Below are 21,389 nucleotides of genomic sequence, written 5' to 3'. Positions count from 1 at the left end.
GCAATTAAAAAATGGTGACCTTTGTGAAATGGTGATGGACATTTTTCCATTTTATAGAGCAAACGTTTAATTGTTTGATTGAGAAAATAATAGCAGGATAATTAATCATGAAGATGATTATTAGTTGAGGCCCTAACGGGCTCAGATATGCTGCGGAGCGCAATGAGACATTTCAGAATAACGAGGAGAATAGCTGGACAGACGGGACGGAAGAGAGAAGAGAGACGGGGGTTTTGGGGGGAAAATGTTTGTGTTTAGGAGCATTTTGAGCTACTAAATTGTGTGCAAGTACTTTTATATTATTATAAATCGAGCAGAACCCTCACTACCAACAATCCACTAGAACGGATTAGCCTCTGCCAAACGGTCATGTCCGTCCAAAATGCCATCGCTTCAAAGATGTATCCTTTTGGGACGTTGGTGCCAAATTTGAAGTAATTGTCTGATGTTTTGAGTTCAAGATAATGGACCGGACGGACAAACTATGACAGCACTTGTATACAAGCATGGAAGAAACCTCTGTTTATTCCTCTCCTATGCATTCACATCAGAGCTGAGACGTCTTTCTTGAGTGGATCAAACAGTTTCCTCCACTGTCCCTCAACTGTAACACTATTCTGGGAGAAGGGGAGACAGCGCACCAGTGGGGCATTGAACATCAGCTCCAGGGGGGGAGGGGAGGGCGGCGAACGATTGCGGGGTAACTCAGGTTACGTCCCTGACCCGGGGCCAACCTCAGGGGCCCCGCGAGGCAACGCGCCCTCCCCGTGCCCTGACAGTGCCAGGCTCTGCGCTCATCCTTGGCTTTGGCTCGTCGCGCCATCCCACCGTCGGCATGGTGTTCCCAGCTGCCAGTCACAGCCCCCCCCCACCCACCCAACACCCCCACTCCGAGAACACAATGGCAATAGCATGGCTGGCGCCGGGCTCAAACGGCCTGTTGTTAATGAGCAGGACCGACAGAAGCCACTGCTTGTTCTTCATTTGCCAGCGTTTTTAATTATATGGACAGCGCTCCCATCAAAGCTGAATCGCTCAAGTTACGCCCTCATAGCTGAACTCTTTCTTTTTTTTTTCTCCCCTCCCTGTCTTCAGCGCTGCATTCATTAGCATTGAAGGCAAACAGAGAGGAGAGGGGGAGAGAGAGAGAGAGAGAGAGAGAGAGAGAGAGAGAGAGAGAGAGAGAGAGAGAGAGAGAGAACAGGCGCTGTTGTCTGGAGGGAATAGTCTCCCTCTATATCCACATGGGTTATCTGTGATATAATGGGCCCTCATTGTGATAGATTGGACTCTTCTAGGCAGATAATATGCCTTTATTGTATTGTAAGGAAACATCTCCATTACAGCCCTTCACCTGTGTGGCCATAAACGGGGGGTGTGTGTGTGTGTGAATGGGGGGGGGGGGGGGGGGGGTTTACTGCGTCAGGACAATTGAGACAGTGTCAGGTGGGTTGTCTTAGAGAAGTGTATTGATTTAGTGGGCTACAACAAGCCATGTAAAGGATTTGTCAATACAATTTGTCCTGGCAATAAATCAGTGCAATGCCTCCTCTCAGGAACTTGAGCCCTGCTGAAACTCAATATTTGTTCAGAGGTGTTCTGATGCCATTTGCTTTTTTCCTTTCACGATACCGATTCCGATATCTGAACTTGTCCGATAACGGTCGGATCGGTACTCGGATTATTCTTAGTTCCAGAACTAGAATTTACAAGATTACATTTGAGCACATCATGATAACGCTGTAATTTGCCTTTTGCCCAATACTAATTATTATTGACTAGAGCTTGAACGCATCAATATGTAACTCAACGCAACCTCCGCTAACGTTAGCCGTTAGCTCCGTTAATTAACCGAGCAGGACTGTGCTGCCCACCGGCTGCTAACAGCTACGGATGACCAGTTCTCCTCCTGTCGAGTTCAACACCGATTTGTTGTCGACAAAGTAGCATTATCAGGGAAAAACTACGTGTATGATGAAATGAGTAATGTGTGTTTAACCACAGCATTTCAGGCTGTATCGGAGGAGCATCCGATATCAGAACAGCTCTACATATTTCACAAATTAAGGAAAGAGGAAGAAGAGAACAGTGTATAAACATTGTCCTGAAGAATTATGCCACACTTATAGCAATAAGCTTCTCCTTCTAGTCAAAATCTGCTTGAGTACATGAGGGACGGTGCGTGTGTGTGTGTGTGTGTGTGTGTGTGTGTGTGTGTGTGTGCGCGCATCTACATCTGTGGCTCTGGGTGTAAATGCACGAGTGTATCTGGGCAACTGAGGGCAGCCGAGGAGGGCTGCGGTCCCCGGTGTCAGGGGGAGAACAGAGGCCCAATCAGTGCTGGCCCGCTGGTTAATGGATGGATGGCCCCCAAAATTAATTAGCCTGACTAATGTAGTGTACACTTAATTACGCTGGCCACCTTTTGATTTATAGCTTTGCCAGATACACACATGCTAGTCAAAGTCAAGCTAAAAAAAGGGGGAAATTGTTTACCCTTTACTGGAGCAAATTATTATATTTACCCGGACTGGGTTCAGCAGCCAGGACTACAGCGGCCATCAGCTAATGTAATGAACTCATGTTCGGCAGCACAAACACCGCAGGTGACATACACAACATAAAGAGTTTGCTTCCATTACTTAAACTGTGGCATCTATTAGATTATTAATAAAAAAAGTAAAGCAGATATTCACTTTAGCCTTTCTTTGGTTCTTTCACATCGGATCAAGCCAATGATGTTTCTTCCAAAATGTAAATGTTGCATCTATAAACAGAAGATCATAAATGTAATAAAAACAGCAAAGCAAACCTCGCAGATTCACATGTATTAAACCTGGCACATATATGCAATAAACACACAAAAAGACACGATATTGTCAATATAGAAGATTCACATCTCGTCTTCCAAAAATAAAGCAGCTCAGTTTATAATTCCATCATGTGAAACATGACTGATCCATCACGCTGGCCTGTCATTACGGAGCATTTTACAGCATTCATTAGGAGCGGGGCCAGTCCGGGGGCCCCACCTTTAATTTCATGCTGCTCAAGCGAGAGAAAGGACACGGGACAAAAGGAAGGAAGATTGATGCCTGGTACCGCCCCCCCCTGCACTTCCTGCAGACGCAGGCGGGGGGCGCTGGTCCAAACCGGTCTCCATTCAGAGAGAGAGAGAGAGAGAGAGAGAGGGAGAGAGGGGGGGAGAGAGAGAGAGACAGAGGGGGAGGTGGGGGGGCAGCTAGCCTAATGAAATCTGTCCGTGTAGCAGCGGATCAGCCCCAATTAAAACAGCCCCACACCATGTCACGGGGACAGTAGATCAAGTCAGCAATTAACCTTCCCTCTGGCCTCTATCAATCCTTAAATTGGAGCGGGCCGGGGCCAGCGGCACACAATCTCTGCAGATATTAAATTTACATTCTATTAAGTTTAATTAGGAGGGATTTTAAATATACTGGGAGTCCAGGCACGGAGCCCTGAGCCTGTCATCGACGCGGCTGATTCACGGCCGCCGGCCACCTCGAGGGAACACACACACACACACTCGCGCCACTGTACACCTTATACCACCCTCTGATTGAAGCGCCAAGGAAAAGCTGTGTTTGCCGTAGGTGTGAAAGGGTCAACTCATGACTGAGCTGGGCTGTTCGGGGTTGACAGCGTTACTATTGTAACCTTATTGTTACCACAAGCATGAAACTGTACATAGGGGCAGTGACTAAATGGCCTGTTCCAACAGGTTTGTGATTCTACTCCTGCATGCCCCCCCCCTGTGATTCACTTACACCTGCAACAATGTCGTCTGCTGTAAATCGGTCTGAACCATCACCCTGGTTAGAGTCCACACTGAGGCGTGAACTGGAAACGAGGCTTATTAAATGCCTTTGTAAAAAGAATGGAGGCAGTGGGAACTAAAAGTGTATTGAAATGTTAATAAATGACTAATTGTCAACGCTAATTCCTGTTCAGTGTTTACAAAGAAACAGATCGGAAGAGGAGCGTGAGGGGGGAGGGGGGAGAGCTAGGGAGAGACCGGGTGAGGAGAGAGAGATCAAGAGTATGATGAAAAGTATTCATCTTAATTGAGGCATACGGTTTATTGGAGGGAAATGGATTTACACGCATGGTTGAGATCAATAATATCAACCTCTTAAAATTTCATCCCACATCAATCGCGTAGTGCTCACTGCCTGCTTCCATCTTTATTATAATAACACCCCCCCCCCCTCCTCATTTGGGCCCTCCTTGAAAACTGCATCAGGTCTGGGACGCATCTTTAGTCCATTAAGGGAAAACACTATCAGCAGAAGCTCTGTATATGTTTCATGCACTGGTTCATTTTCATCTTCTTTCAGAGTAGCGGAAAGAAAACATCCGATTAATCCACATTTAGGTCTTTCCTCGAATACTTTTTGTGTCAATAGAATTCTCCTAAAATCACCACAGGTTACCATTAGATACGGCCTCGTTTGCATATTTAAACATAACACTTCAGAAAACTTGTAATAGAAAAAACGATTGTCTTAGTATAAGTAATGAACTTGGGAGGTTGAATGGTGACATACATTCAGTATTTATAACCCTATTCACCTGCATCGTCTGAAAAATGTATGTAATTTTACAATACATATCTTTAAGGCTGTTTTCTATACATTATTTATAAATCACTTCAGCAGCACTTACATTCAGCAAACGTTCCATTTTCATCCCTATTTATATTCTGGAGGTTACCACAGAGGGGTTTGTCCATAAATCAATCATCGCCTGATTTATACAACATTTTATTCCTAAATCATGAAGAAAATTGTTTTTTTTATGGCTAAAAACCATTGAGTCTAATATGTCAACAAAATGAAACAAGAACTATGAACCTGGCTTTATCCAATGTTCAGAATTATGTTCTGGGAAAAGTATGCAAATTAACTCATTTGATAAGATATGCCTCATTTGCATATTTAAACGTACAATTTCAAACAACTTGTAATACAAAAAAAGAATCGTCTTAATGTACGTAATCAACTTGGGAAGTTTCATGGTGTCACCTGTCGGTTATACTCTCTACTCTATTCACCTGTCGTGTCTCTGAAGTCCCTACTGGCTTGAACACGAGTGCTCCATGAAGGGGTTCAAAGAAACCGCCGGCAAAGACAAAACCTTCAAAAAGCCATTCCTCTGCGCTTTCCTGTTTTATCAGCACCGATGCAAAGCGTGATCAAGCCGCGGCCCGATCACACCCATGGGAGAGGAGAGGGGACTGGACCACCTCCAGGCTGCTCAGCCCTAGCATTAGTCTCCACGTGGCTGTGTCCTTTGTCTGCCAGTCAAAGGCCCCGCTGAATGGGGGTCAATTGAAACCAATTCCCTCTGTCGGACACAATTAATGGGGTTGCCCGGACCGGGCGGGAAGGGGGGGTCCGCGGGCCTTTGGTTACTGATCCTGCCGCACAAGCATGCCAGGAATTTGCCACCTGGAATTTGCCCTGTGACAATAACAAACCACCCCACCCCCTCCTTTTTTTTTTCCAAACCCACCTCCTTCTCTGTACACACATGGATACATCCCAAAATACCCCCTGTCCCATCCAACCCACCCACAAGGCGGGATGGGTGACGGGGGGGAGTGGCTAGCGGTTGTCCACAGTCTAGTCCCTCACAATGGACCAGAGCCGGAGAAGAAGAGGAGTGGTGTAGCGTGCAGCTGTAGAGAAATGTCCTGGAGCATTTTCTGACCCAGTGACTCCCAAAGTGGGGCCTGACGAACCCCGAGGGTGCTCGAGGGGTTGCCCCTGGTGTTCGACAAATCAAAAACAAGTTTAAATGTGCGATTATATCGTCCACTTAACGAGGTAAAAGTGCCTATTCATCTGCAACGCTTTTTTTTGGGGGCCCTTCCCCATCGATCGAAAGTGGAGAGAGAATAGTGAGAAAAGCAATGGAAAAAAAAAAGAGAGAGAGAGACTCCCAGACGGCGGGAAACGAGCTCCGTGTCTGAATCAATCTTCGGATAAGTATGGACGATCGATCCGCCACAGGCCCATCTACGGTTAAGCACTTCGGTGGCTGTGCGCTAATTGTCCTGTTGACATTAATTGTCATTAAAAGGGCTTGAAACGGCCTCCCGACTGAGTTACATTCTGTGCCAAGGTTGCGACCCGTTTGTTTATTGGTGACATCACAGCTCTTTATCGCAAAAGGTCCCGGTTAAATCAGAACCAGGTTGACCACAACGCAGGACCGGTTTACATTATGATGACATCATAGGCCTACGCCATTGTCCCAGTTAAAAACCGGCAGGTTTGAGGGACCCTCATTAGGCTGGAGGGGAAATGTCTAGGTGTGTGTGTGTGTGTGTGTGTGTGTGTGTGTGTGTGTGTGTGTGTGTGTGTGTCTGTGGTTTAAGCCCCAGCTCTAACTTCCTGTGGGGAAGTCTAAAAGGCCCCCTGCATTGCTGTCGCACCCCTTTAAAATGGACTGAATCAATCAGATTCAGTTGGCCTAACAAATTGGTTTGTGTGTGTGTATTCGCTCTGGATGTGAATGGGGACCAAGGTGCATAAGAAAGGAGCCGTGTGGAGGGGAGAGAGGAGGGGGGGGAGGGAGGGAGGGAGGGGCAGAGATGGACACACAGCGATGCAAGCCTAACACATCCCTGGAAAAGGGGTCGCGACCCCCTGCCGCACTCAAACAGCATTTCAGAGCGGCAGAGACACGGAGAGGGTGAGTGCTTACCTCCCACCGAGCTATCTAGATCAGCAGCACACGGTGAGAATCATCTCATCTGACTCGGTTTGATTGGATGCTTTCCTGTCAGTTTACAAAAAGAGACTGTTCACCCCAAATATCAAAATATACAAATTCTTCCTCTTCCCTCTAAGCGTCTCTCCAATATAATAGCACCATAACGGCACTCAGCTTGTTGTGCTCAACCGGTTTCTTGTCGGAACTATTTTATTTCAACCATAGTTCCTGTCAATGTAGACTGACGTTACAGGTAAGAGGACAAATACGTAGTTCTGTTTTCGCGGTGAACTGTCCCTTTAAGGGATTGGACGTGTAGAACACCATCTCTTTTAACAGAGCAGTGCTGACCAGACATAAAACGGCCCATCTCTGCTTTAGAATCACCGTGGCGACCTCAACGAGGGCCAGGTGACATCTAATTGCCAGAGCTGACTCCTGAATAACCTCCCGTGTTTGCACATCTGCTGTTGTGGATTCATTAGCTCCGAAGCAACGCAGGCTCACATGATCAGCCGGTTACAGTAATGCGACCCAATTACGCGTCCCAAAATCAAATCTGCTGCACAAACTTTGAGGCCGTCAATCAAGGCCCCCGTCGGGTCGCTCATCCCATTCAGCAGACGGTGGCTTACCGCCCCCCTAGTGGCCGGGGGGCCGAACTACAGAAGGCTTCTTCTCCCGTGCCACACAGAGTGAAAGTCCCTCCTAAGTCATTCCCTCCTCTTCCATCCTCATCTGAATGGTTGAGCCGAACAAAGCCCACACCTCGAACAGGCCCGCCGACTCCAGGGGCCATTGTGCCGGAGAGACGACCGGCCAACAAGTGGCTCTCCCACTCTGTTATCACGGGACGCCAATGTCTGTAGGGCCTTTATGACTTGTTATGCCACCCCCCCCCCCCCCCCCCCTGCCCCGCCATGCTGAATGACCACGCTATACCTTTGGCTCTCACCAGCCTCATTTGCACCAAGGAAAGGAGGGGAGGAGGAGGAAGAAAGAGGGGAGGGAGCAGGAGAGGAAGGGAGAGAGAAAGGAGCAGTGAATGGCACCGTAACATAACAATGCACTTGGAGGCTCAGTTGGCAAACACAGCTGGGCCAGCGACAGTGAGGCGTTTAATGAGTCATAACTCTAAAGGGACAGTGGGCTCCTAAAAACCACTTTTACTGCACGGCAGTGTCTCTCTAATGCACACAAACTTTGTATTGCTCCGAGTTTGACACAGGTTGACCACATGTGTTACAGTGCATCAGCATACATCTACCTTCCATCACACCACAAAACACTCACCTCAATGACCTGCTTCGAGTCCAGCCTGAAGTTAAAGTCCCCAAAGACGAAATATGGCAGCTTCTCGTGCCGCTGGTCCGTGATCCTGGAATAAAACACGACAAGACACTCGTCAGCGAGGAATGTTTTCAACAGCCTGACGACCACCATCTTTGACTGAACACATGCCGCTAGTCGTCAAAAGTCTTTCCATCCGATGGCTCCCCACACCTCAGGGTATTTAGTTCACGAGGGCCACAGCACCACCTGCTGGTCCGGACACTTGGAGTGGAAGATGTTCACCTTTGTGGTCTGACAACATCTATTGTTCCATGTTCCCTCAGAGTATGCAGGGGGCAGGGGGGGGGGGGGGGGGAGGTAAGGAAGGGGGGGCCGATAGAGAACGAGGTCTGACGTGCACAGGGAGGCCTCTGATGAGGATTTCTAGGTTGGTATGTGAGGAGGATGTGTAGGTGTGTAAACTGCTTGTAACACTGAAAACAAAACAAAAAATCTAAATTCTGACTGAAATTGAAACAACAGACGTCTTCACTTTGATTTCTTAATATTACTGTAAAGTCAATTTTATTAACATAGCCCAATATCACATTTTGCTTCAACAGGTTTTACAATCTGAACAGCATACAACCTGAGTGAGACCTTCAACCTTTAATCCAGATTATAAAAAAAGTACAAAAATAAAAACTTCAACAGGGGAAAAAAAAAATGGAAGAAACAATTATATATCTACTTAAAACAACAAGTATTTGCCTTCAGGAAACCCTGTTGTGCAGATCTAGAGATACAGTATGTTTTACACGTTTGCAGTTTCCTGACAGACTGAAGCAGCTCAGAGACTCAAGTGAACACACCGTTCACTCTCAGCTGACACCACAATCAAATCAAAACACTCTGAGAATTTCCTTTGATGGCAAAGGAAATTCACTTTGCGAAGTCGATCAAAGGAGAGAGCGAACCGGCCCCAACCCCGGGAGATATTCTACCCAGCTGCCTCAGCGAGAAGGGAACGTTAACGGACTGTGTGGATGTCTAGCTGGGCCACAAACAGGCTTGTAGAGCTTAAAGGAGAACGCTGCCCTAGAGCTAACCTAAACTCTGGATTGTGCTCTCTTGATGTATTTTCATTCGGCCCATTTTATCGTCTCTTGTCTTGCAAATGTTGTTAATGTACTGCATGCATTGCTTTTTTTAATTTTCTTTCTAAACCTGAAAGTAAAGTAAAGGATTCATAGAGTTTAGATCATCTCTGTCATGGCTTAGGTGCGTTTTTTAATATATTTTTTTTCTTATTCTGGGATGGTGGCGCTGGGGCAACAGATTTGGAAGTGGCCCATGACAATTATATATAATTAACTCCTATGCTGCCTCGTCAGCCACTTACAAGTGGCTCTCCTGCGGAGCAGAGACGGGGAACTGTAAGGTGGACGCGGCGCGGGCCTCTTGTGTAATTAATGATTCAGGATGCTCGGCTCGCTATCTCCACCAACCGCGCGGATAAATCTCGCCCAGTGCCCAGATAACAATATATTTATGGGGCCGTAAAGAGAGCGGAAGCCTCTCCTTAGCGGTGGGTCTGGTCTGGTCTGGTCGTCGTAAAGCACGGCGGCTTCTTCTCACCAGAGAGAGGGAACAGCAGGGAGGCGAAGGTGACTGGAGTGAAGAGGCGGGGGAGCGCAGCTATTATATTAAATAGAGAGTATGCAACTCTGACATCCCATTACATTAAACAGAAACTCGTCTGTCTCCGAGAGGGGTCACCGGAAGGATTTACAGTTCCATCTCCAAAAATAACAACTGAAATGTTTCATGGTCGTGATTGATGCAATTATTAATGTCCATCCAGACTGTTCCATCTTTATGATGGACATCTGCTCCATTCTTTCCTGCACTTTGTGCGGGAGTGGATGAGGACTTCAGAATGAGATCTAACATCTTTATCCGTTCTTTGAGTCGTATGGATCTTTCTTAATTGTGGTTAGAATTTGGGCTACAACTTGAGATTCCTTTCTGAAGTGAATGATGAATGGTTTGGTCTTTAAAATATTAAAATATCAATTTACTGACTCGTCGTTCCAGCTCTACTCACACTCGTTGTTATATAAAGACTGTATACAACAAGTGGACTTGGTCATCATGACGTTACCAATTGGTTTGGGGACTGCGGTTTTGATACCTCGAGTTTGGCATTCTGGATGTTGCCATCATGTTTTTTGGTCATCGCCATCTTGGTTTTTTGCAACCAGTGAAGGGAAATAACCATATTTGGACTGTGGAGGCATGACGCGGTGGTAGACACACTGTATACGAGTCTGGCAGTGACCTGTCAATATAATACAGGCATAATGCAGCCCCGCCCTGAAGCATACCCTGTTTAAATATTTCCATTGCTGTATTGAAGAAGACTTCAAACTAGAGATTGAGACCTTAAACTCACGTTTACAATGTTTACTGAGGTAATAAATCAAGTGAGAAGTAGAGTCATTTTCTCATAAACTTCTATACAATCAGACTTCTTTTTGCAACCAGAGGAGTCGCCCCCCGATGGCCATTAGAAAGAATGCAAGTTTAAGACACTTCCGCATTAGCTTCACTTTTTAGAACCGGAGGTTGCCGCCGACTCAGAATATGGCCTCAGGTCAACTATTCTTGGCAAAATGAATGAGGAACAGCGTTGTGGTTTCTTAAAAGCTTGCTGTAACAGACTTAAGAAGTCGGTCTTTGTAGGTGTGTGACCAGGAATCCACATCACTACGGACACGATTCTGAGCTAAATGCTCCATTAAACTGTACTAGTAATCACACGCTGACAGTAAACTGGGACTGATGTCATTAGTGACCTTACATCCTGGTGCTAAGAGACCCAGCTCTATTCAAACAGGGTTAGTGGTCAGCGTGTCCCGCTGGCTCGAATGGTGGGCAGTAAAAAGGCTGAGCACGGGCATCAAACCGGTTGTTATAGGCGTGGGAACTCCTGCGCTCCTTGTGCTAATAGAGAATTTACCACATCCGCTGCTGAGGAAGAAGAAGAGAGTGGGTGAAAAGTGAGGCGGAGGAAGAGTTTGTGTTTCCTCAGAGAGGCTGGATGTCTTCCTCCTCTGTGTCCTGCAGCTTTATCCCGCTAACAGCCATGTCTAATACCCGCAGCCCGGCTGTTTTTGTCTGCTGCTCCAAGGTATCAGCCACAGGTCAGAAGGTAACACTCTGTTTACACGATCATTTCCTAAAGCACTCGTGGTGACCCGCTGGTGCGAAAGTTGACTTTTTTTCTTGGCCTTTGTGGAGCACGGAGGGGCGGTGGGGGGCGAACGGACGGGCGAAGAATTGCGACATTAGCTACAGCTACTGGGCGTGAAAGGAGCTTGAGGGTGGGGGGTCCCAGAGCTTGGGGGGGCCAAACCCCCACCCCCCACTCCCCCTTCCTTCGCTGACCCTCACCCCCGGCGGGGGCCCCCATTAGCCTCGTCATCGCAGTTCATTCAGGCAAACTGTAACAGTGTCGGTGACATTCTCCCACAAAGACGCACTCCTTTACACAGTCTATAAACATGCTTCTCTGGGCCAATTCATCGCGCAGTGACACCCCTGAAAGAGGCTCTTCACAAGCGCCGTTCCCACTGAGGTTTGGGCTGGGGACTTCGCCGAGCCTTCCTTCGGGGGGCCGCACAAAAGACAGGGGTCAGACGCTAATTTATAACACGGCCCCCGACTCTGCTCCCAGGCTCCTTAAACCACCAGCACAAAGCAAAACGCGGCGCATTCTCCGTTTCCAGATTTGACTTTTTTCCGTAAACACGCAAATGCATGCCGTTACAAAAAACAAGAAAACAACACACACCTGTCCAGACTCTGAAATTGCTCTTGCACCAGAGATCGGTCTCACAGATAACACTCATGTACTTGATTGCACTTATCGACGGCTTGTAAATCTTTTTCCCCCCTCACACCAGCCTCAATCCCTCAGCGACTCCGAGCCAGATTACACCATGATTGACAGCCAAACTGAGCCATAATAGACAGTCTGAATGAGATTATGAGGGTGCAACGGGGGGGCCGTGTCATGATCATATTGACAAGATGACTTACCATAAGTTGGCCGTTCGGATTCCACTTTGCACACAATGGCTCGGGGCCGAGCGCGGTCGACCATTGTAGGCAAATGTTGAGAATTTGGGAGACTGTTAACATTGTGACGAATGTGCTGGGTGACGTCTCTCTGAATGGGCCAGGGGTGGGCCGTGACGGGACCTTTGACACGGCAGGACAGCCTTCCCCTCGTCCCCCTGTGGGCACCCAGGCTCCTCGGCGACACCCACCCAGGCCAAGAACACCGTGCAGGGAAGATTGGGCGCCGAGGAGAGGGGGGTACAAGGATGTTCGGCGCGGTCACGCAGAGGTTAACGAATAAGTCAGCTCGAGTCGACGGCGACGCAAACTCGAGATGGGGAAGACACCGAGTAGAGCCGACTTATGGGAAAACCTTCTGTAACGGCCACCGAGAGATGTCAGACCACCTGCGCTCCGAAATGGATTACCAGCCGGGCAAAGCCAACGACACCCTCGGGCCCCAAAAGCCCCAATTTCACTGTGTGTCAATCGGCTTTTAGGGAATTTGATTACTTGCAAATTTGTTGCGGAATGCGCACCACTAAGATGCAACATCAACAGGGTTCTGCACTGTGCCAAAATCTAGCCAAACACTAACATCTGGATTATTCCAGTGTATATTTTGCCTCAACGCAGCACACTGAAATATCAAAAGGAATAGTGTCTCATTGCACCAAGTAGGGTTAGGTAGTGTTTCTGTGCAAACTGTACTGACACTGTCATACAGTACTTGGGAACATGGACGCAATAGAAACAATTGGTCGTGTCTGTACTGGCTGCTAAAATGCATGTAAAGACAATAATAGCCGAAAATCTGTCCACATACTCTAGGGAGACAATCTGCCTGATTGCTTTAGTTGTGTACCGTGGTGCTGTGTTACTGCAGATTTCATTTGAAAAGAGAAATTCTGGCATTGCAGAAACACTAATATATACAAATCGAGGCTCAGTAATGTATACGCAATATTAGATATTCAGGTCATTTTACTTGCATTGGGGTTTCAGGTCACTTTTGGTTTCTCTGCATGGTCGTAAAATGTGGCAAAGTGATACCCGACAAATCTCCGAATGGCTCATGTCGATCTATTAAAAAAGAGTGACTGCTGGAGCACGGTGTGTGTATGTGTGTGTGTGTGTGTGTGTGTGTGTGTGTGTGTGTGTGTGTGTGTGTGTGAGAGAAATAAACAGGTCCACTCTGAGCAGAGAGACACTGGGGAAGATTAACCTCTGCTCCTGCAGGCCTCCCAGGGTGAGAAGGCAGTTCAGAGTCACACAGTGACACCACACACACACACACACACACACACACACACACACACACACACACACACACACACACACACACACACACACACACACACACACACACACACACACACACACACACACACACACACACACACACACAAAACAGTAACCTTGTTAAACAATGCAATTTGAATTCAGCCGCTGTATGTTAAAGTAAAACATTTGAAATGGACACATACGACATGGGCGCGCACACACACACAAACCACTCCCTTTAATAAATTCATTCTGGCTCTCTGGAGGATCTCCCTGTGATTATCCAGTCCTCCCTCTTGCAGCTCAACATGTCTATAGGCTGGAAACTAGCCGGCCTTTCTCTGCTCTTTCAGCCTGTTGTTCTGGGAAAAGCCTAAAGGGAAACATTTAGATTGGAGGGCTCTTTGAGACGCTCTGACAGTTGACTGATGACCGTCCATAAAATGACAAAGCGTCGCTGTGTGGTGGCCAGTGCGGCCCACTGCCTCCCCATGGGAAACTAATTGCTTTGAATTGTTAACGGCAACATTATTTTTCTGCCAATCATTGCTTTTCAATGCCCCGAAAATGAGCATGAAACAAGTTCCTTTCAGCGGACAAAACAGTTAAATGTCCCCAATGTTGATCAAATTAACTTCAGCACTGTGACAATGGACTATATTTGTGTGAAAATAATGGCGCGCCACAAAGGACGCCTTTATACCAGGATTTCACAGTTGTAATGTAAAACTGTTCTCCCCTGAACCGGACCAGCCGCTCTGAATAGGAGGGTGGAAAAAAGAAACAAACTCCAACCCACAAAAGGCTTTTTCTTTTTTTCTTTTTTAAAAGGAAGAGAAGAAAAACAACCTGTTGATTTTATCTCATGGTATCATTTAGCAGCCGAGTCTTCCATCCTCTGGAGAGGCATCACTTTCAGAACTTCAGCTCCTCAAAAAGCTGATTTTTTCCCCCCTTTATAAACATTATTCCTTAAATTTATTGACATCCAACTGAATTATTCTTAAAAACATAAAACAAAAAACGTATTTTCTTCCACATTGTGTGCACACCAAAAACTATGAACCCGTGTCATAATTATAAAACAATGATTCTGCACATCAAGGCGTAGCTGAGTCAACAAGAGAAATAATGGCCGACGCAGCCCCGGGCTCATGTGAGCGGTTTTTCAAAGGGCAGGAAAACAAGCAGGGGATGCGTTTCAAGCAGAGCTTTGCTCTCGCTCTCATGGAAGTGGGGCCCACACATCAACGTGGGCCACAGAGCAGTGCTTTTTTGATGTGACTCAATGGCGAGGGGGGCCTGGTCGGCTAAACGCTGTTCCTTCTCGGCATTGTTCCCCCGAGGCCTTGAAGCACTTTGGAGATAAACACCGTTTAGCAGTTAAAAGGGCCACAGAGGGGAAAAAGGCTTATCAGATGTCTTCTCAATGGGCCGTAAGCTGCATTATTAGGCCTGGGCCTCAGATAAGGTGGAGGCTCAGGTTTGATTCCCTGCCTCCTGCAGCAGCAGCAGCAGCAGCAGCAGCAGAGCCGTGTCCCCGGCACTGCCGTGCGAGCAGCCTCCTGCGGCGGCTGGAACTCAGCTGGCGGTGCGTTCGGCAGCCCCCTCCTCACCTCGCCTCTCCTTCTCCCATCCCGCGATGAGAGATTAGAGCTCAGAGAGGAGGGAGAGAGCAGCGGAGAGAAGAGGGAAGGAGGCAAGGGAGGGGGGTTAGTTAGGCTTTAGATATTCCCCCCTGTCCCCTTTTCCTGCTTCGGCTTTCTGGGGGTAGGAGTCAGAGTTAGGACAATGGCCAAAAAGATGGTTCCCAACCAGCCGCTGAATGGGAACACTGTTGGTGGTAGCGCTTCATTCAAAGCCCGGGCCCGGGCACATTGTCCTCCCAGATCGGCGGAGGAGAATGGAGTTTGCTGGTGGCTGCCAAAAGGTTAGCAGCCTCTGTGAAAGGACCGGCCCATTATTCACTGCCCTTTACAGAGCCCGAGCACCCTTTGTGCTCCTCCTCCCTTCCCTCTGCGCCGCCAGCTTTTTCTCACTCCGGTGCCCCGGATCTGCGCCCGACGGTCCCCCCCCCCCCCCCCCCCATCCCCCCACAAAGTGAGCGACTGAGGCGCGATGCCACCACTATCCCACCCCTGGAATACCAGGGGGAGCCGGGATATATAACAACCCCCCCCCCCCCACCACCACCACCACCACCACCACCGTGCCTTGCACCACTTACCCCTCATCCCCACCCCTGTCAAAAAAAAGAACCTTTAAATGATATGGCCCAGAAGTAACAACAAGGTTACCATTCACGACACAAGGGGATTTAGAAAGAGGGAGCGTGGAAACTGCCAGTCAGCCAACACAATTTCTATTCAATCCCCCTCAGCCACCCAGCTCAACCGCGGAGACTCGCCTATTTAGGTGTATTTACAAGGGAAGGGGGAAATAAATCAACTGAAAAGGCATGATGAAAGCGAAGGAAATACAGGGAAAATCACTTAAATGTAAGCAACAACAGAGGTCCTTTTCAAACTTCATTATGCCAGTAAATCCAGGTAAGCTACAGCGTAATAAAACAGCAAAAGCTGCCATATTCTTTAAACGCCCCAGCTTCCCTGTCCATTAAAAGCGGACCATTCTTGCATCAAATCAAGAATGGAGCACAGGTAAAATATGACCCTCGTGGAGAATACTTAAAAAAAGTGCCTCGTAATTCATGGGCGTCAAGAGGGCCCCGGCGGTAATGTATGCCACCCATATATGCATGTAGTTATTCAAAGTGGAGGCGTCGGGGAGCCGTGTCGCGCATTCTGATGCCGTTTGAATGGGAGGTCACCTGCTGCTGGGCTCTTATTCTGTGTTAGCGTGGCCAGGTGGGGAGCAGGGGTCGCACCGCGCACTCTCTCATCCTGCTCCGCCGCAAATGGATGTCCCATAAATCACATTAGCGTGGCCTAAGAACGGAGGGCCCGGCCTGTTTGTACAGCGGCAGGCTCTACTCGGCGCAGGGTGAAGACATCTCGACCATTACGACCGCGACTCCTAGAGCCTTCGCCAGCACAATTAAAATGCTGAATGTATTATAAGGGATGATCCTCTTGGGAGCACGAATGTGATGATGAAGATACGTTTTATATAGAATTGGAAATGTTGGCCTGATGGCGGTGCAACAAGAGCAGTGGACCAAAATATTTATGGTTCATCTTCTGTGTATTGCCAGCTGATCTTATTGAATATATGATTATTGCTTCGCGGTCGTATGCCTCCGTCAACCCGTAAAGTAATTGTATAACGGTAATGTAATTTATATATAATGTAACATTTGTGTTATTATTATTATTATAATGCTATTATTTATGTGAAATTATCATAATTAAGGAACCAATTAGCATATGAATTATTGAGTTATGGACAAAAACATGTTGGGACCTATGACCACCAAATTCTTGTCAGTTCGACCTCGAGTGTAAGTGGACTTTTGTGCCAAATTTGAAGAAAGAAAGAAAGGGTGCCTCCTCTGGGGAGCATGAATGTGCTCAGTAAATGTCATGGCGCTGAAATCAGGATTCATCCTTTGGGGGCCGATATTATCCGGCGTAAATCAAACCCGTTTCGAGATACTTCTTGTGTAACAAATCTTTCTTCAAGGGGACATTTTGACCTGAAGGTGGCGCTCGGCAAAAAGGTGCCGTAAGGGTCACCAAAAATGATCACTTTAGATATTCTGTTGGTTCGATGCGTGTCCCAATTAACAAATACTTGCATCCCTTTGCCTGCCGGTAGGTAGTGTGGGACAAAAACCCAAGATAAATGTAGGATTAAAAAAAGGAAAAAAAAAAGAGGAGTTAGAGAGAGGGACAGAAAAAGAGGAGATAAAAGAGGAGTTGGGAGTTCACAGACCGTGTAGTGAGTAACACCCCCCCCCCACACTTTTACAGACGGATGTAATCCCACTGGTCTAGGACTGAATCCCACTGAAATCTTCTCCGCTTACCTCTCCTGCTCGCTCTCACTCTAAGCCTCCATTACAATATCAATACAGGTTTTGCCATGCCAGACAGGACTGGGGATTGTGGATAGTATCTACTACATTTCTCTGCATTTCCCCATTCTCACACACGGCCTTTATTTTTGTTTCCCACAGACATTGTTCTTATCTCAATGAAAAGAGACGTTTGGCATGTACAGTACCTGTCTAGAGCGTAGCCCAGCGCCTTCTGCCTGGTCCCAGAGTAGACGGACGGGCTTTTCTCCCAGGCCACCAGGTTGGAAGCATCGTGGAAAAGGTGGATGTTGACCAGATCAAAGGCACTGGGATGAAAAGAGCACAAGTCTGAGAGACCTTCAAGCAGAACACCGTGAATGCACCACTCACAAAACAAGAGGACAATGTACAATTACGAATCAATCGCTGGTTGGTAAATAAATTATTCTTTAATTAATTCATCAACTGCATCAAGACTTTTAACACAGTAATCAATTTACAAACTCCAGATCCTCAAAGAGAGAGAGAGCGAGAGAGAGAGGTTTGTGAGGCTCTATATTAAATGATAGACGTAACGAGGAAGTCATTTTATCATTACCTACATTATCGGATTTCTCATCACGGTCAGAAAAAAAACTGAAAAAGCAGCCGTCGTAAGGGGGACAGGGTAAGAGCTATCATAGCCAGGCCTAGGGCTGCACGATTATGGCAAAAAATGTTATCAGTATTGAAATCACGATCATTTATCCCAATTTCTCCTTTATGGTTTTAGCTTGATGTACGGTGACGAACACCTCCCTGCTGATCCTCTTAACCTGGGCACGTTTTGTTAGCGCGGCGTTCGCCGGGGGGCCCGCTTGGAGGAACTGGTCTTATCTCGAGGGGTTTACACTCTGCGGGCGACATCCTGAACAAATGAGTACATGCGTGTCTTTAGCGTTCTCTGTCTATCCCCTTCTCAGAACCCCCCCACCCCCCATTCTTCACCAGCCTCTCTCTCTCTCTGCTGCTCTTGTCAAACGTCATGCCCCTATTAAATGCCTACCGTTTCAGCTCTTTAGTTCTCATGTCATCCTTCTATTAGATTACAACCTCCCCCCACCCCCAATCCCCCCCTTTGCTGTGCTCACACTGGAAGCCAGCAGGTTTTTTTTTTTTCTTCGTTCATGCCGCACAGGTTCAATTGCATGTAATGTTTTTGGTCGTCTGTCATATGCAACTGCTTGACTAACTCGATTACGTCTAATCAAATCCCCGCTGTCTTCCGCGGTGCGCTGTCCGGAGAGGGTTCAGCTGTGTACTGTAAGTCTCTCTCTCTCTCTGCCTCTCCGTGACCGCCAGCGCACCTCGCACAGCCGGGGGCTCGACCGACACGGTCGGCTACGTCTCCAATCACAATGGTGCGGCTGCAATGATTCAGGGAGGAACAGAGATGAGGTGGGATGTGTCGCTGCAGGGAGGGGGGGGTGGGTGGGGGGGGACTCACCAGTCAGCCAGGGCCCATCGAGTTCTGATGAATCCCTTTCTGGACCACTTGCACTGCGGAGCGGAGAGACTCAATTTAGCAAGACAATAGGAGGGAATCAGTCAGCGCGAGGCAAATGAAATGCTAGCATGTCAAATGATTCACAGTCATCGATGTCTATCATCTGGGAGCACGAGTTCACATTTTTTCAACACTGTCATGAACCATCAAGTTGACTTTCTGTCCCAGAAAATTCCCTCTTGTATTGAATTACGAGGGTCTTAATGAAATTAAACTTTTGGAACTTTTGGTTGCAGATGGATAGATAGGGATAACCATGACTGATTAAAGGGACAGTGTGTAGGTTTTGGTGACACCTAGTGGTGTTGTTGCAGATTGCAGCTGATTAAAAACCCCTCTGCTCACCCCTCCCTTTACAAAGACTGCGGTAACGTGAGCCGCAGAGAGAACTACGGTGGCATTCAGTTCACGTAAAGACGCTAAAGGCTCTCTCTAGAGCCAGGGTTTGGTTTGTCCATTCTGGGCTACCGTAGAAACATGGTGGACTCCGTGAAGAGGACCTGCTCAGTATGTAGAAGCTACAGGAAACAACGATCCTTAGCTTCAGGTGATTATAATGAAAACATAGTTGTGAATATTATACTTTGTTTCGTCTTAGAGGTCCCCCAGAATGCTACACACTGTACCTTTAATAATCTATTAACAATTAACAAATTAGCAGTAAATTACCAAGTAGGTCACTTTTTTTGGCACTTTGCCACTTAATTTAATTAGGTCCATTTGATAGTGCTTCATACTTCTACTTCAATACATTTCAGAGAGGATTATTGTACTCTGTACTCCATTACATTCTCAGTATCTGACAGATAGTTACAAGTTACTTTAAACATGAAATGATAAATTATTAGATTGAACTCGCCAACGGGCTCTAAAACAGGAAAAAATGACAGTGACCAGCCACACCATTAAAATACTTCTTAATACATCAATAGTATTGAGCCAATAATGTACAGTTTATTATAATGATAAAGACACTCAGAAATAGGCCATCCTGCATCGTGAATACTTTTAAACACTAAGTGTATGTTGCTCAGTAAAATGTTGAATGCATTTTGGTTTTAGTACTTTTACCAAAGTAAAGGAGGTGACTTAGCTCAGTCTAAATCAATAGTTGATTCATTGTTGAAGTCATTTTAGAGTCAAAAACGGTCAATAGTCAAAATTCCAGTTCTCAGGTGAGGATTTGTTGCTTTGTTTTAAGAGTTACGTTGTCATCAAATCAAATATATTTATGTTGGTTTAACGAAAACTAGCAATTTGAGAAAATTAACATTTTATACTATAACTTGAACATAAATGATCACATACATTAATCATAAAAATAATTAGATATTCAAGATGCTTTACTGTAGTAAAAGTAGAAATACCACAATCTAAAAATACTCACTTAAGTAGAAGTATTATCGGTGAAACATACTTATTATATTATTATTATATATATCATGTATAATTAATAAAAGTAAACAGCAAAAACACTCTGAACAGTGTTAAATTATTAATAATACATTATATTATTGAATACCACTGGTTTAATAACAATAGTCTGAAAAAAAAGAATCTGAAAAATAATAACTAAAGCGTTCAAATGCATGTAGTGCAGTAAAAAGTGCATTTCTCTATGAAATGTTTTGAGAAGGGAGTAAAAAGTAGCATCAAATGGAAATACGCTTAATTAAGTAAAATTACGCCAATACTGTACTTATACTCAGTAGTTGAGTAAATATATTTAGATACTTTCCTCCATTGATTACATGTAAAAAAAGAAAAGAAAAAGAAATCTGTTTATTGGTTTAAATCCAGCTGAGAGAAACTTTGTTGACACGTCAGAAGGTAGTTAGACATGACAACATGTCTCATATGATTGTCTTCCACACAGAAGCTGCAGCCTGTAAACAGACATCCAGCATGCAGCTGTTTGATCAGAACCCACCAGCCTTGAGTGAATTATCCAATCACAAGTCCAGAGTCCTCTCTCAAACAGCACATGGTTCACCGTGAAGCCGGTTATTAAACGGGAGACAAATTGATGCTGCGAGTGTTCCCATTCTGAAAAAGATAAATAAGTCTCTCTCCCTCAGCCCGTCCATCTCGCTCCGATACTCCTAATGGGGAGTTAACTGCAGTGATGAATAAACTAATTATGGGCCAGGTCACATAATTACAAATTGACTAATTTTATTTAAAAAAGAAAAAAAAGAAAAAGAAACTCTGAAGCAAATTAAAAGGGCTAAGAGGTATTTGATTGCACCTCACATCCTTCAATCTGCATTAGTGCAAGATTAACTGTATCAAATTGAATTACATTAGCATACTTGAATTAATCCATACGGCCTCGGCAGGATGTATGGGCCCAATTATAACTCGCTGTCCCAACATTGTGACTTTGAAAAGGAGCAAATGGAATTAGGCGCGTGTGTGTCGCACTGACTCATTCGTAACAGA

The 21,389-nt window shown here is 46.2% G+C and overlaps 1 protein-coding gene across 3 annotated transcripts in view; it reads right to left on the bottom strand.

Moving 5' to 3' along the window:
- Positions 1 to 21,389, bottom strand: part of inpp5a (inositol polyphosphate-5-phosphatase A) — a 135,418-nt gene that overhangs the window by 31,340 nt on the left and 82,689 nt on the right. For all 3 annotated transcript variants that reach the window (XM_079168391.1, XM_079168390.1, XM_079168392.1), the window contains exons 7-9: positions 18,888 to 18,940; positions 17,608 to 17,727; positions 8,035 to 8,119 (exon numbers count right to left, since the gene is read on the bottom strand). In XM_079168391.1, the coding sequence (XP_079024517.1) occupies positions 8,035 to 8,119; positions 17,608 to 17,727; positions 18,888 to 18,940 (258 nt within the window). The remainder of the gene's footprint in view (positions 1 to 8,034; positions 8,120 to 17,607; positions 17,728 to 18,887; positions 18,941 to 21,389) is intronic.

This window comes from Pholis gunnellus (assembly GCF_910591455.1).
Source record: "Pholis gunnellus genome assembly, chromosome: 11".
In the NCBI taxonomy this organism is placed as follows: Eukaryota; Metazoa; Chordata; class Actinopteri; order Perciformes; family Pholidae; genus Pholis; species Pholis gunnellus.
Note: the sequence above shows the minus strand (reverse complement) of the source record. Positions and strands in the feature narration are given on the sequence as shown.